The 14,631-nt window shown below is 37.8% G+C and overlaps 1 protein-coding gene across 1 annotated transcript in view; it reads right to left on the bottom strand.

Annotated features, from left to right (window-relative positions):
* The window catches only part of SPIDR (scaffold protein involved in DNA repair), a 229,688-nt gene that overhangs the window by 202,463 nt on the left and 12,594 nt on the right, over positions 1-14,631 (bottom strand). The window contains exons 3-5 of the mRNA XM_045291525.1: positions 13,720-13,786; positions 3,004-3,183; positions 1,493-1,656 (exon numbers count right to left, since the gene is read on the bottom strand). Of these exons, the coding sequence (XP_045147460.1) occupies positions 1,493-1,656; positions 3,004-3,183; positions 13,720-13,786 (411 nt within the window). The remainder of the gene's footprint in view (positions 1-1,492; positions 1,657-3,003; positions 3,184-13,719; positions 13,787-14,631) is intronic.

Below are 14,631 nucleotides of genomic sequence, written 5' to 3'. Positions count from 1 at the left end.
TGGGAAACAGTCTTGCTCCAAACCCTACCAACAAGCTGCCCTCGAGCATTCAAAGAAGAATTGGGATCTAAACATACTCTAGTTTCCTTGCAGGTCCTGGAGTATAATTCTGTGCCTATCAGAGTTTCCCGAGTGCTAAGTTCCAAGTGACCACACGGTTAACTAGAATGATGATGATGTCATCTGTCTGTTAACTGTACCGGGATCACTTCCCCACTTCCTTACCAAGAGGGGACCCAGGCCCTGCTGCTGAGAAAATCCAGATACCAGGCAAAGAAACACAGTCTACAATGAATGGTGACAAACAAACTGCCATGCATTCTATCAACTTGTTTTATCCCACTGTATATTTTAAAGCCACAGAATCAATTACTGAACTCACCAATAGGTTATAACCTACCTCTGAAAATATCAAGAGTATTTATCTAAGAGCAGAATCTTGAATTTAAAAAGTAAAAAACATCTTCAGTTTTCGAGAGATAACCAAATTACATTGTAACATAGCTGCATGAATTTCCAGTTGAACCAGCAGCAACTCTTTTCTATCCAGTCCTTGCCAATGTTAAATTGGCCAAAATCAAATTCACTGCCATCAAGTTGATGCCAACTCAGCGATTTGGGTTTCCCAGACGGCAACCGATTATGGGAGTAGAAAGTCCCCGTCATGCTCCCATGGAGCAGTTAGTGGTTTCACAGTGCTAACCATGAAGATCACAGCCCAAGTCAAAACCACTAGACTACCTTTGTTGAGATGTTACTGATACAATGGACAAAAATGAGGGCAATAACCAATACAGAGGAAGCCAAGGTACCTGTATGGAGGTGATACAATGAGGAGGTAAGGAGGCAGGAGAGAGAGAGGAAATCCCAGAATTACAGTAAAGGTAGACAGCTCTAAGACAGCAATGTACAGCAAGCAGTAGTAGTACATCAGTTCAAATTAAAGTTGGCTAGCAGGCTGTGGCAAGAGATCTTCAAGAAAATAAAACTGATAGAGGTGTCTAGATGTCTAAAAATCTTAATGAGAGAGATAGTCTTGGTGGAAAAGTATAATTTATTACTGATAGTAAAACTAAACAACCAAAAAATAAAAGAATTATTACCAAAAGGGGCAAAAGTTGTGTGCTCATGAAAAAGAACCATGGTTAGTTAATATTTACCTTGGTTATCAATTTTATTATTCATAACTACATAAATTCTAACTACTAATCCAGGCAAATCATGATATTCCAGCATGATAGGATGGAAGAAAAGGAAAGATTTAGTGTGTAATGAGGTATGAAGAGATCTAAAATATTTATTTACATTTGAAAATACGAAACAAGCATGCTGTTTAGAGAGAAAGAGGCAAAGGGCAAAAGGACTCTCTAAAAGGACCCAAAATGGTTGTCCCTGAAGGAAGAGAAGGGGGAAAACAAAACAAAACACTAAAAGGTTTGATTAGCAACAACATTAAAAAAACAACAACAATGTTTGAATCATTAATTCTTACCTGGGGAAGCTCAGACAGCCTCTCTTCCCTTGTCAAGGAGCAAGAACTTGCACCAGAAGCACAGTCTGATATCTCCACAGTACTCTCACCTTCTTTAAATTCATCACTTCCATTAGCATCATCCCTGTCACTATCTATTTCCCAGTCAATAAATTGTAGTTCATCTGAAAAATAGGATTTTTATCTTGCAGTTAGCTTTGTTGTTACTTTAATTTTTACTTTCAATATTTTCATAATTTGAGGATTTATGTCTATGTCACTTAATGATGTTAACAAATATATTAAAAGGTGTATAGTAAAAGTAATCATACATCTCTACGCTTATCTCTATTCTATTGCTCCATTCTTATGTCCATCTCAAATTCATCTAATTTCATTGATTGTATATACATCCTTCCAGAGTTTTCTAGCATGTTCGTGAAATAATATATTAATACTTTTTTCTTTTACACCTTGGTTTTTCTTTTCATACATCAATGAGAAAATTTTCATCATTGGTAAACAAGGCTTGCCATTCTACTTTACACCCTAGTACTCTACTGTTAATTAAGCCAGTTTACTTCACAGTCATCTATTAGAATTTTTTAAGCATTTTCATTCAAATGTTTGTCTATAGACTACATTATACAGAATCAGTTCAATTTAGTATACAGTTCATAAAACAAGCATTATTATTTAGATGCCTCTTTTGAAAATCTCAACTCATAAAACGACATAATTTTCATTCACATAAATAATACATAATACATACAGAATAAAATATCATATTTGTTTACGAAAACACATTTATTGAATATTATAAATGCTTATTAAATTTATTTACCAAAATAAATTTTATTATAAATCATAAAATATATTAATTCTAACCTGCTATCTTTGAAGAACTAATAGTAATTATTCAAATAAACATTCTGCTGCCATACTGCACATTTGTGTATCACTCATTCATTCATTCGATAAAATAAGTATCTTTGTGCGGTCTGTCACACCATTTTAGACACTGAAGATACAAAATAAGCCAAGGAGAGAATGCTCGTTCCTATCATGGGAAGCCCACAAATATATAAGCACTTTTACGGCAATGTGATGAGTGTTATAAAATGAATTACCACAAAGGGGCTTTCATTTGGTCACAATAATTTTATGAAGCAGGGAAGACTATTAGATGACCAAGATTTCATAGATAAAACTACTGAGTTTTCCAGTAAGTTAAGAAATTATCAAAAAGGAGAAAAATGGAAGAAACAATTCTTAAGAGAAAAATAATTTGACATTTTCAGTTCAGTCTTCTTCCCACCAGGTCCAAACATGTGGTCCAAGGACACAGGTTTTTAATCTAGCAGAAATAAAACATTTAAAAACTAATACTATGTGAGAAAAATATATCCAGAGCACTTAGTATAGAGGCTAGGGTACAGTAAAATAACAATGCCTTAAAACATGAATAGTTTTCCCAACCTTGAACTCAACATACAACAGAAACTGGGTGCCCCATGAATTTATCAATTTACCTTCACTGGCTCCATCTTCTAGACACAAACTTCTTCTGTTGCAAAACCTGTCTATTCTAGAATACTGTCTGTTATCATTTGGTGAATTAGAAATTGGCTTTTCTTCATGTGACTGATCACTTCCACTGGAACTCCATATTATCTCTGTAGGTTCATTTGCATTATTAGATGTGAAATTTCCTATTAAAGAAAAAATATATACAAATAATAACTATTTTAACTGGTTATATGTTCATATGAATTGGTCAGTATATCACAAATACAATAAAACAGGATGACAGTGGAAGAGATGAGTTACATTAAAATCTTTCTGTCTGAAGCTTTATGTACATGGACAATTCATCAAAGGTGATGTCCATACAGCCAACATTCATATGGAGAAACGCTCACAATCACTAGCTATAAGAGAAATGCAAATTAAAGTAAAGTTGAGATATTACCATGCCACCAGCATTGATAGCAAAATTCTAAACAAAACAGACAATGCAGGAGAGGATTTGGAGAGCATGGGTCCCTCATACACAGCTGCTGGGAGTGCAGAACTGTATAATCACTACAGAAAGCAGGAAGGCCCTTCCTTAAACAAATGCAATTAGAAATATCACACAGCCCAGCAATCTCTCTACTTGGCATATACCCCAAAAGAAAAAAGAACAAAACGTGAACAGATATACCCATACCCTAGTTTATGGCAGCACTATGCACAATAGCAAAAACATGGAAACATTCAAAATGCCCATCTGTGAAGACATGGGCTACGCACTGGGTTGTTAACCACAAGGTCAGCAGTTTTAGACCAGCAGACACTCTGCTGGAGAAACACGAACTTTCTATTCCTATAGAGATGAACAGTCTTGGAAACCAACAGGGCCAGTTCCACTCTGTTCTAAGGCATCAGGATCGATTCAATGGTAGTGAGTTTTTCAGTGAGGGACATAGATACAAGGAAATATTATTAATCCCTCAAGAACAATGATTAAACTGTCAACAACTTTAAGATAAGGATGAATTTGGAAGACACTATGCTCAGCAAAGTTAGTCCCAACTTTGCAAAGTTAGCAAATGCTGTGTGAGAAAAAAAAATCAAGAAAAATGATTTTCACACCAGAAGAAATAAACTTTGATGGTTAAAGGGAGGGTGGGGCAAGGGCAGAAGTAAAGAGAGGGGTAGAAAATAAGTTAATTTTTACAAGACACACACAGAGACACACACATATACTCATAAGAGTGGGGAGAAAAGATATATATATAACTCACATAAATAGTATGATAGGTATATAGATACATAATAGATTTTCAAAAATGATATCTCGTAGTTTGTTACGAGGAAAACGAATAGGCAAACCACAGTCACACTCTATCATTTTTTATCATCATGCATCCAACCACAATGCTGCCTATATCAGATCCATGAAGGTAGTTACTCAAAGAAAAAAAAGGTAATATTATATATATTTCAGTTTGCTAAGAAATACAATTTAAATGAATTAATTCTGTATGCATTGGTATTTCATACTATTGGCACTACAATCTCCATCTGGTAATATTTCAATTCAAAACTGTGGTTTAAGTCCCACTGTGAAAAGCAGTAGATGACCACTAGTCCAAGGTTATGGAATTGGTTGTTGCTGGACCTTGGTTTAGAACGCTTGCTTTGAGGGTGCCCAATGAATGGTGGCCCAGGACTATAGTAATATAGATGTCTCTATCCAATAACACTAGACATTCCTAAAGAGTTCAACTCTGCCTCATTCTACTTTTATCTTGAGTAAATAGAAGGACTTGCATACAACATGTGTTGAGTAACTATCTGATGAACTTTACAGCTGGGAGAAATTTAGACACAAATTCCAACATCATTTTACAAATGAGGAAACTGAACCTTTGATCCAGTCAACCCTCACCACATTAGTTGGCATCATGTACTATTCATAACATTGATTCACTCACACTTCATAACACATATTTGATATATAGTATTATTCTCTCTGTATTACAAACAAGAAAACATAGTTCATAGAAGCCTAAATTTTAAGCTAAGTTGTCTGGTTTCAGAGCCCTTACTATTAACCATTAAACTTTATCTGCGCGATGATGTTTTTAATAGTCATTATTTCACATGAACCAGAAAGTCTTATTTGTCTTTGATAATATGATGAAATGTTTACATGGTGTTTGGTATGTATGAAAGTGTGCATGAAAAAAAAAGAAAAGTGAGCATGTATAACAATATCTATTTCTATATCTATCTCAGGAGAGGGGCAACAACAAAAAGACCCTAAACAAAATGGTTGGCACATGGATTCAAATATTAATTATCAATTTAAAAGACTGGGCAGTGTTTCTTTCTGTTGTACACATGGTAACCACGAGTCAAAACTAACTCCTCAGCACTCCCGTTTCTGACAGTGGTAAACCTCACTGCCACTACTCACAGTACAGTGACTAATGTCTTAGTCCTAGCGCACATAGAAGGAGCCCTGGCAGTGCTATGAGACAGCCATTGGACTGCTAACTACTAGGTTTGAAGGTCAAACGTATCAATGGCTCTGAGAGAGAGAGAGATGAAGCTATCCTGCAAAGATTTACTGTCTCAGAAACCCTATATAAGGTATTGTAAAATTTCCTTTATATGAAGAGGCACAGTAATTGAGGCAGAAAGCAGACAAGTCGTTAACCTGAGACTGGGGGGTGGCAGGGAGTAATCATAATTGGGCACACAGGATCTTACTAAGAGGGGAAAGTTTTAATGAAGGATCTACTAATTGATAAAGTTTTTAAAATATCTTAAAGTTCTTAAATTGAGCTTTAGAAATACCTGAATTATGTGATACATCAGATATATCCTCACAAAAGTATTTAAATACATATTTGTTTAGAGCTCATTTTGTTTGTAGCCTAAGATTTACAGTTCAAATACCATCTTTAAGTGTGATGATGTCATTATTTTAATATAATTCATATTATTTAATTCTGCTGTGCATTCCATTTTAGAGTTTCTTTCAAGAATCTGTGTTTTCAGAAGCATTCCAGATGATTCCGGAATAGCTTTACACAAATATGTGACCCGTGCTGCCCGTATTACAGCTGCTGTGGAGTTTATTTCAGTGCATGATGACCCTTTTATGCATCAGAGTAGAACTGTACTCCTATGGTTGTTCATGGCAGATTTCTGAAAAGTAGAGTGCCAACGTGGCTGATCTCTACGAACCTGCAGGCACTCTCCAAATGTCTAATTGGGGAGGGTGGGGGGGATGCTGTTATAAAAGAATTAGAACATCCTGGAAATGTGGTAATATGGGCAAATTGAAAATCCGGACACTCCTAACGAGAAAACTCCAAAATGCAACTATAACTAAATGTATTCATCACTGAAGAACTTCCAACTAGAGGGCAAAGAACCACAGCCAAGAGCTGCAAATGGAATAAGAACAAAGACAAACCACATAGCTTATAAAATAATGCTTCTCCGACCTGTCTTCCCCCCTCCCAAACAGCACAGCAGTTATGTAGCTCTAGTGACCCGAACCAATGCACCGCTCCCTTAAGCACTGGGAAGGGTCCAAATCTCTGGCTCTGAAACTAACAGCACAAATCTCCTGGGTGGCAGAACCCAGAGCATAAACCTGTGGCTGAAACCACAATACCGCTGAGCCCACAGTGCTTACAAACCCACAACTGTCTTAGGGCCCTATGAAGAACACCAGTCTCTGGCTTCAACATAAATAGGGCAGATCTTCTTGAACTATATATATATATCAGAAATATATTCTGATCAGTCTTGAGGTGACCTGAGAGCCCCAAACTGCACTTTGTCAAGAGTTGGAGCCCTTACACAGCAAGATAGGAAGCAGTGGCCAACAACCAAGGGTTCTGCCCACCCTGAGGTATGTGTCTGCATCTCTGAAAATGGATATAAAACTAAAGCACTGGTCAGGCCTGAGCTGGATATGGCACCGGGGTAAAGAGGGAGTATTAATCCAAGTCTAAAGAATGTACCTCCTGTAGCCTAACTTACTCACTATAGTTAGTCTAACTCACACAAGCTTAGCCTTACTATAATCAGCCTAACTTACGGCATGTTTTCTTTGGAATTTTTATGACTTTCTGTTTTGCTCAGAGGCACACAGGTTGGATGCAGATGTCTCCTGAAAGGGCTGTCCAAATAACTCTGAGATCATTAAGACAGTGAAGAGGATTGCTTCAGTATCATAAATGACTCTCTTATTGGCCAAAAAAAGCTAATTCCTGCTATCTGATTAATCAACAGAGACACTCTTAAGTCCTAAGACTTAAGAAACCTTATTATCTATCTGCTTGCTAATGGTCAATAATTGCATTCCATCATTATCCCTAAGCCTGAGTTAACTATACAACATTTAGGAAAGTATGTAATTTCCATAGGGCATGAATCCCAAAGTAAAACATTTACAGTATCAACGTATTCTGATTTCAGATGGGATGCCAACAAGACAGCCTATGTTGCTGTTAAATTCCCTGATGGTGTTGCCTTCTAATAAAATTTCTCTTTTTCTCCCTAACTTAGAGGTTGTGAATTGGCATTGCTTTATTTGAGTAACAAAATAAGTTGGGGTAGCGCTCCTAAAAGTTTTTGCAGAAATCTGTTGCTCACGAGAGTACCATATATTTAGGGGAACTGAGAAAACTAATACTTTTCAAAATTCAAATGTCTTATTCTCAGTCAAAAATTAAAGGCACATAAACAATCTGGAAATGGTAGCCTATTCAAGTGAATAAAACAAAGGCAAAAAAATTTATATTTATGGAAACACAAATAACAAATAGACTGGAAGACAATAATATAGTTTTTTATAATAGTTTTATTGACATATTTACACAATCCAATATATTCATTCACATACAATTCTGTTGTTCAATCCCATCGACTGGAGTTATACAATCATCAATGCTATCAGCTCCCCATTCCCAAGCTTCCCCTGCCCCCTCTCTCTTCCCAAACTCTCAGGGTACCATTACTTATGTTACTGTTTCTGAAGGGTTATCCACCTTGACATTCAAGTACTGAACAATCTTATACAAATGAACAAATGCAAGTCTAACATGATTAATGAGGTAAAACAAATAACAGCCTTAATATTAAGGAGAGGAAATATTAAAGAACTAGCGGATAATTATGTGGCTCATCAGTGCCAAACCGCACCCTTAATTTATCAACCTTTTCATGTGGCCCCTCTGAGAGTGACTGTCCATTTGAGAGAATTGACAGTCAAACTGACTGTCAATTTGAGAGGATTAAGAATTAAGGGGTGGATTTTAGCCTGTCAATCAGGTCTCAGCTTGATAACCTCATTTGGAAGCTCTAAGATCAATAGCTCGCTGGAGGCAGGACAAAGGCTCACTCCCTGGGAGACATTGCAGCTGACAAGACACACGGAACTACATTAGTACCTCAAGCTGGAGGAGCCACGTGGAAACCCCTGCCAGCATTGAGATGCTTACAACTCCACTGGATCCACAAGACTTCCTAACCACTGGCCTGTGATCTTCCTGCATTCGGCATCATTGAATGTGCTTCATGATTGTGACGAGGACTCTCATAGATTGGTTTTGGATGTATGGACTAATATCGGGCTTATGGACTTGATCTGGACTGGAGTGGGATGTTTTCTTAATGTATACTTACTTTTTATATAAAGCTCTTTCTTATACACATATGAATGTCTATGAATTTGTTTTTTTAGTCTACCCAGATTAACACAACCTTGCAGGTGAGTGTTGGGTTTCTATTGCATCCATGCCCTTTCACATAGAGTTGGTTATGTTTTTGAACTTCTGATGCCTCTTCCCATTGACACTTCATGATCACACAGGCTGGTGTGCTTCTTCCATGTGGGCTATGTTGCTTCCCTCCTAGTTGGCTGCTTATTTAATTCCAAGCCTTTAAGATCCCAGAAGCTATCTATTGATAGCCGGGCACCATCAGCTTTCTTCACCACATTTGCTTATGCACCCATTTTGTCTTCAGCGATTGCGTCAGGAAGGTGAGCATCACAGAATGCCAGGTTATTAGAACAAACTGTTCTTGTACTGAGGCAGGGTTTAAGTAGAAGCCCCAAACCCATCTGATTCTTGTTACATATACACACGTTACTGTATATACTCGAGCATAAGCCGAGTTTTTCAGCACATTTTAATGCAGGTTTTGTGGTAAAATTAGGTGCCTTGGCAGATATTCAAGTCGGCTTATACTCGCGTATATACAGTAATTAATTAATTAACACACACCCCTTCTACCCCACAGTATGCTTACCCATCATTCACATTTCTACAATTAAATTATTCAAATATGTCAAGAAAAGTTACCTACTCCTCGCCGTAAATTTTGGAACACTCACTATTCTCTTGTACCATCATTATTGGCTGCCTGCTCCCTTTCCCTTCTCCTGACCCCTAGGAACCATTGGTCCAGCTGTCTCCGTAAGGTTGCCTATCCTGGGATTACTGGTTTAGATACCCTCCCCCGCCAAACATACAAATAGTCACAAGTCTCACAAGAATGACAGAGCAGCAGACAAATACCTCTATGTTTAAAGAAAGAAAAGGACATAATAAATGCCATCATTCCAGTCCCCATTTCTTTCAGGGTTACCTAGTCCAGGTCCCGCTTACCTAACCACTCACACATCCTTTTAGTCTTCAGTAATCGTGTCTAAAAGGAGAGCATCCTACACGTCCACATTGCTATTACGGCCATCAGGGATGGAGTGCTCTAGTTCTCCACACACCCCCTCCCCCAGTTATACCTTCAGTCTTTCAGTGTGGGCCCCTTGTGAGTAATGCACATCCATTTTAGATGGGGTGCCAATGCTGCCTCCCAAGTAGAAGTCTACATAAGTGCAAAGGACTAAAGAAAAACACAAAGACTTCTTTAAATCTAGCAATCAATATATGTATGAAAGAAGAGGGGGAAAAAGCATTATGTAACTTTAAAAAAGAGTTCATGAAAATACTGAAAGTCAATATTGATATCAATTTAAACCAGATTAATTAAATCTAAGATGTTAAATGTAATAATCATCGTCAGCACAAAGAAGATATATTTAAAATATACACGAAAATAAAAAGGGACTCAAAATAGTTCCTTAAAATAAATTCCACAAGAGTTGGTGGTAGAGAAGGCAATGAGGGGTAAAGGCATACAAATGACAACATGAAAGAAGTCTTTCCTATTAGTCACTACCATGAACATAATTGTCTATATACTCCTATAAAAAGGCAAAGAGCAGCAGATTGGGAAAAAAACAGAAGTTCCAACTATGTGCAACTTACAAGAGATACACCTTAGACCTGAGAAAAAGTGGCTATTTTAATGTGAGACAAAATAGACTTGCAAAACATAAGGAAGGGCACTATTTGATGATCAAAGAGATACTTTATCGAGCCGATATACCAATGATAAATATATAGGTACCGAACATCAAAGCCCCAAGAAGCAAGCATGGCAAGACTGACTAGATCTTGCATTCTTGGGACATGTTATCAAGAGGGAGAAGCCCCTGGGGAAGGATATCATTTGTGGTAATGAGTAAGGCCCTCAACAGAATGAACTGGGAAGATGGTTGCAGCAATAGATTCAAGCACAGCAACAATAATAAGGATGGTGTAGAATCAGGCAGTGTGTCATTCTGTTGGACACAAGGTTGTTATGAGTCAGAACCAACTTGATGGTACCTAACAATAACAGCAACATTACAATTCTCAAGAGACAAAGACAACAACTACTACAACCTTACAGGCAAGGATAGCGAGACTTCATCTCAGATACTGAGGACTCGCAGGCAGGAAAGACCAGTGCCTGGAGAAGGACATGATGCTTGGTAAAGCCAAGGAGCGGTGAAAAAGAGTAAGGTCCTCTACAAGATGCACTGGCAGTGTCTTCAATAACAGGCTCAAAGAAAAGAACCATTGTGAGGATGAGGCAGGACCTGGCAGTATTTTGCTGTTTTCTGTGAGGGTCAATCTGAGTAGGACCTAACTTGAAATGCACCTAATAACTACACTACTTAAAGGAGCCCTGATGGTACAGTGGGTTGTTACAACCACGACAGAGTGACCAGTTCAAACCCACCAGCCACTCTAAGGGAGAAAGATGAGACCTTCTGTTTCCATAAGATTTACAGCCTTGGACGCTGTCCGAAAGGGCAGTTCTATTCTACTCTATAAGGTTGCTTTGAGTCAGAATTGACTCAATGGCAGTGAGTTATTTTTTTTTTTAACCAACTACTTATAGGTAAAACCACTACTGATAATTTATTAGTGTACTGATTTAATAATGCAACAAAATACCACACACTGAGTGACTTCTAAGCATAGAAAATTAATGTCTCACAGTACTGGAGGCAGGAAGTCAGACCCGGTGTCTCATGTTGCTTTTCTCTAAGGCGTTGAGGAAGAATCATTTCTATGCCTCTAACTCAGATTCTGGAAACCCCATGAATTCCTTGGCTTGAAAATACACCAGCACGTGGTATCCTGTCTCTGTCCTTGTGTCTTTGTCCCTTCTATTTTATAACAACCTCAATCATACAGGATTAGTTGCCATCCCCCTCCAGTATGCCTTCATATTAACCTAATTGATAATGGGGTTGCATTCACAGGTTCAGAATTAGGTTTTCAAGATATCTTTTATAAGGACTCTCTGTTCTTCCCTTGAAGTCATGATCCATTGTAGTGGAACTCTACAAAGGACACCAGCCAAATTATGAGAATTGTTACCATGCATCTAGAAACATTTCTGTGTGCCCACTAGGTGGCAGGCACTGTGCAGTCTCTGAGATACCAAGAGGAGTAACATTGTCTGTGCTTAAGAAACCAATGATACAATAAGGAGAAAAGCTGGTTGACAAATTCTAACAAAAAAGTCAAGGGGCCAGTAATCTCTGACCTAAATTAACAAAGATTTTGGGGAAATACCTCATGGTATCTTTCAGGAAAAAATTTACACCATTCCTACAAGTCTTATTTTACTTGGTAACTACGCTCTTTACATCCTTTCATTTAAAGAACACGGCTATCTACTTAAAAGGTCCAGGCTCTCTCAATTTCATTTTATCTCCTTGGTTTTCCCTCGAAACTTCTGAAAAGATTCATTATCAAAAGAATATGTTCCATTAACCCACTGACTATGCATTAGCATTCAATGTTGTGCACCATAACAAATTAAGGATAGCCTTGAGAAGAATGGGAATCCCAGAACACTTCATTGTGCTCATGCCGACCCTGTACGAACCAAGAGGCTATTGTGAAAACAGAACAAGAGAGTACAGCATGGTTTACAATTCATAAAGGTGTACATCAGGGTGGTATCCTCTATCATGCTTTTTCAATCTGTATGCTGAGTAAATCATCAGAGAAGTTGGATTATATAAAGAAGAATGTGACATCAAGATTAGAGGAAGGTTAATTAACAAATTTTTTTTAAACATATTATTAGGGGCTCATACAACTGTTATCCCAATCCATACACACATCAATTGTGTAAAGCGCATTTGTACATCATTCTCAAAACATTTTCTCTCCACTTAAACCCCTGACATTAGGTCCTCATTTTTCCCCTCCCTCCCCGCTCCCCCCTCTCTCATGAGCCCTTGATAGTTTATAAATTGGTATTTTGTCATATCTTGCCCTGTCCGACGTCTCCCTTCACCCACTTTTTGGTTGTCTGTTCCCCAGGGAGGAGGTCACATATAGTTCCTTGTAATCGGTTCCCTCTTTCCTACCCACTCTCCCTTTACCCTCCCTGTTTCGCCACTCTCACCACTGGTCCTGCAGGGCTCATCCGCCCTGGATTCCCTCTATTTTCAATTCCTATCTGTACCAGTGAACATCCTCTGGTGGTTAATTAACAATTTTTGATAAGCAGATGACACAACCATGCTTGCTGAAAGTGATGGGAACTTGAAGCACTTGCTGATGAAGATCAAGGATTGTAGCCTTCAGTCAAGATTATGCCTCAATATAAAGAAAAGAAAATCCTTACAACTGGTAGGTAACATTGTGGCAAATGGAGAAAAGATTAAAGATGTCAATTTCATCTTGCTTGGATCCACAATCAGTGCTCATGGAAGCAGCAGTCAAGAACTCAACCAACATGCTGCATTGGGTACATCTGCTGCATAAAACCTCTTTAGCATGCTGAAAAGCAAAGACGTGACTTCAAGGACTAAGAGGTGTCTGATCCAAGTAAGTCATGGTACTTTCAATTGCCTCATGTCTATGTGAAAGTTTGACGATGACTAAGGAAGACTGAAGAAGAACTGATGCATCTAAATTATGGTGCTGTTGAAGAATACTGAAAATATCACGGGTTGCCAAGAAAACAAACAAACCTGTCTTGTAAGAAGTAGAGGCAGCATGCTCCTCAGATGCAATGGTGGCGTGACTTCGTTTCACATAAGTTGGACATATTATTGGGAGAGATCAGTCCTTGGGAAAGGCTATCATTCTTGGTAAAGCATAGGGAGAGCATGAAAGGAAGAAAGCCCATAAGATGGACTGGCAAAGGGACTCAAACAGTAGACGTAAAAGTAACTATTAGGAGGATGTAACAGAACAGTCAGTTTTTGGTCTGTGTACACAGAACTGCTACGTCAAAACCGACTGGATGACACTTAACAACAGTAACATCCAAGTACGCATTAACCATCTGCTAAGAAAGCAACATAAATATACTACCTTCCTTGGGTCTAGGGGATAATTCAGGGTGTTTTTCTGCTATAGTCTTCTTTTCAGCTGTTAATACCTGGGGGCAAAAGATAATAAGAAATTTAAATGGAAATGCCTAAGAAACAACAATATTTTACAAAGTATTAAGAACCTTAAACTATATCTTCCTTAACACATTCTCACTTTTCTTTACCAATTTAAGTACTCCAGGAACACATTGTCTTATATTTACCAATTTAAGTACTCCAGGAACACACTGTCTTATAAACTCATGCTCTGTTATATGTTTTCCCAGACTCCAGAGACCTGAGTAATCAAAACTTCTTCACAATAACATTTAGTACTCATAACTGTTCATAAACATGATGGTAACCACCTGTGCAGTCTTATTACCATCTGTAGCCCCCAAATCTTTAGTTTATCATGCGATTCTTTGTGTTATACATACTTCAAAGTTACTGTGTATATAAAAATTAACCAAATTATTTCAATTGCCAAAACAATGACTATATAAACATTTTTCTTTTTTTTAAATAAATAATTTTATTGGGGGCTCTTACAGCTTCTATAACAATCCATACATCAATTGTAGCACGCATATTTGTACATATGTTGCCATCATCATTTTCAAAACGTTTTCTTTCTGCTTCAGCCCTTGGTATCAGCAATTCTTTTTTTTCCCTTCCTCTACCACCCTCCCACCCTTGTGAATCCTTGATAAATTATAAATGAACAATACTCTCTTCATGTGTGGGTTAGTGCCCTTTTCCCCCACTATCCACATCCCCTTTTTTCTTTTCTGCCCTGTGTTAGTCTGGGTAGACTAGAGAAACAAATCCATTGATACACATGTGTATAAGAAAGAAATTTATATACAAGAGCAATTGAACATTGAGAAAACATCCCAGCCCAGTCCAGATC

Source organism: Echinops telfairi, unplaced genomic scaffold (assembly GCF_000313985.2).
Source record: "Echinops telfairi isolate 266 unplaced genomic scaffold, ASM31398v2 ScPeMD7_1;HRSCAF=3_0, whole genome shotgun sequence".
NCBI lineage: Eukaryota > Metazoa > Chordata > Mammalia > Afrosoricida > Tenrecidae > Echinops > Echinops telfairi.
Note: the sequence above shows the minus strand (reverse complement) of the source record. Positions and strands in the feature narration are given on the sequence as shown.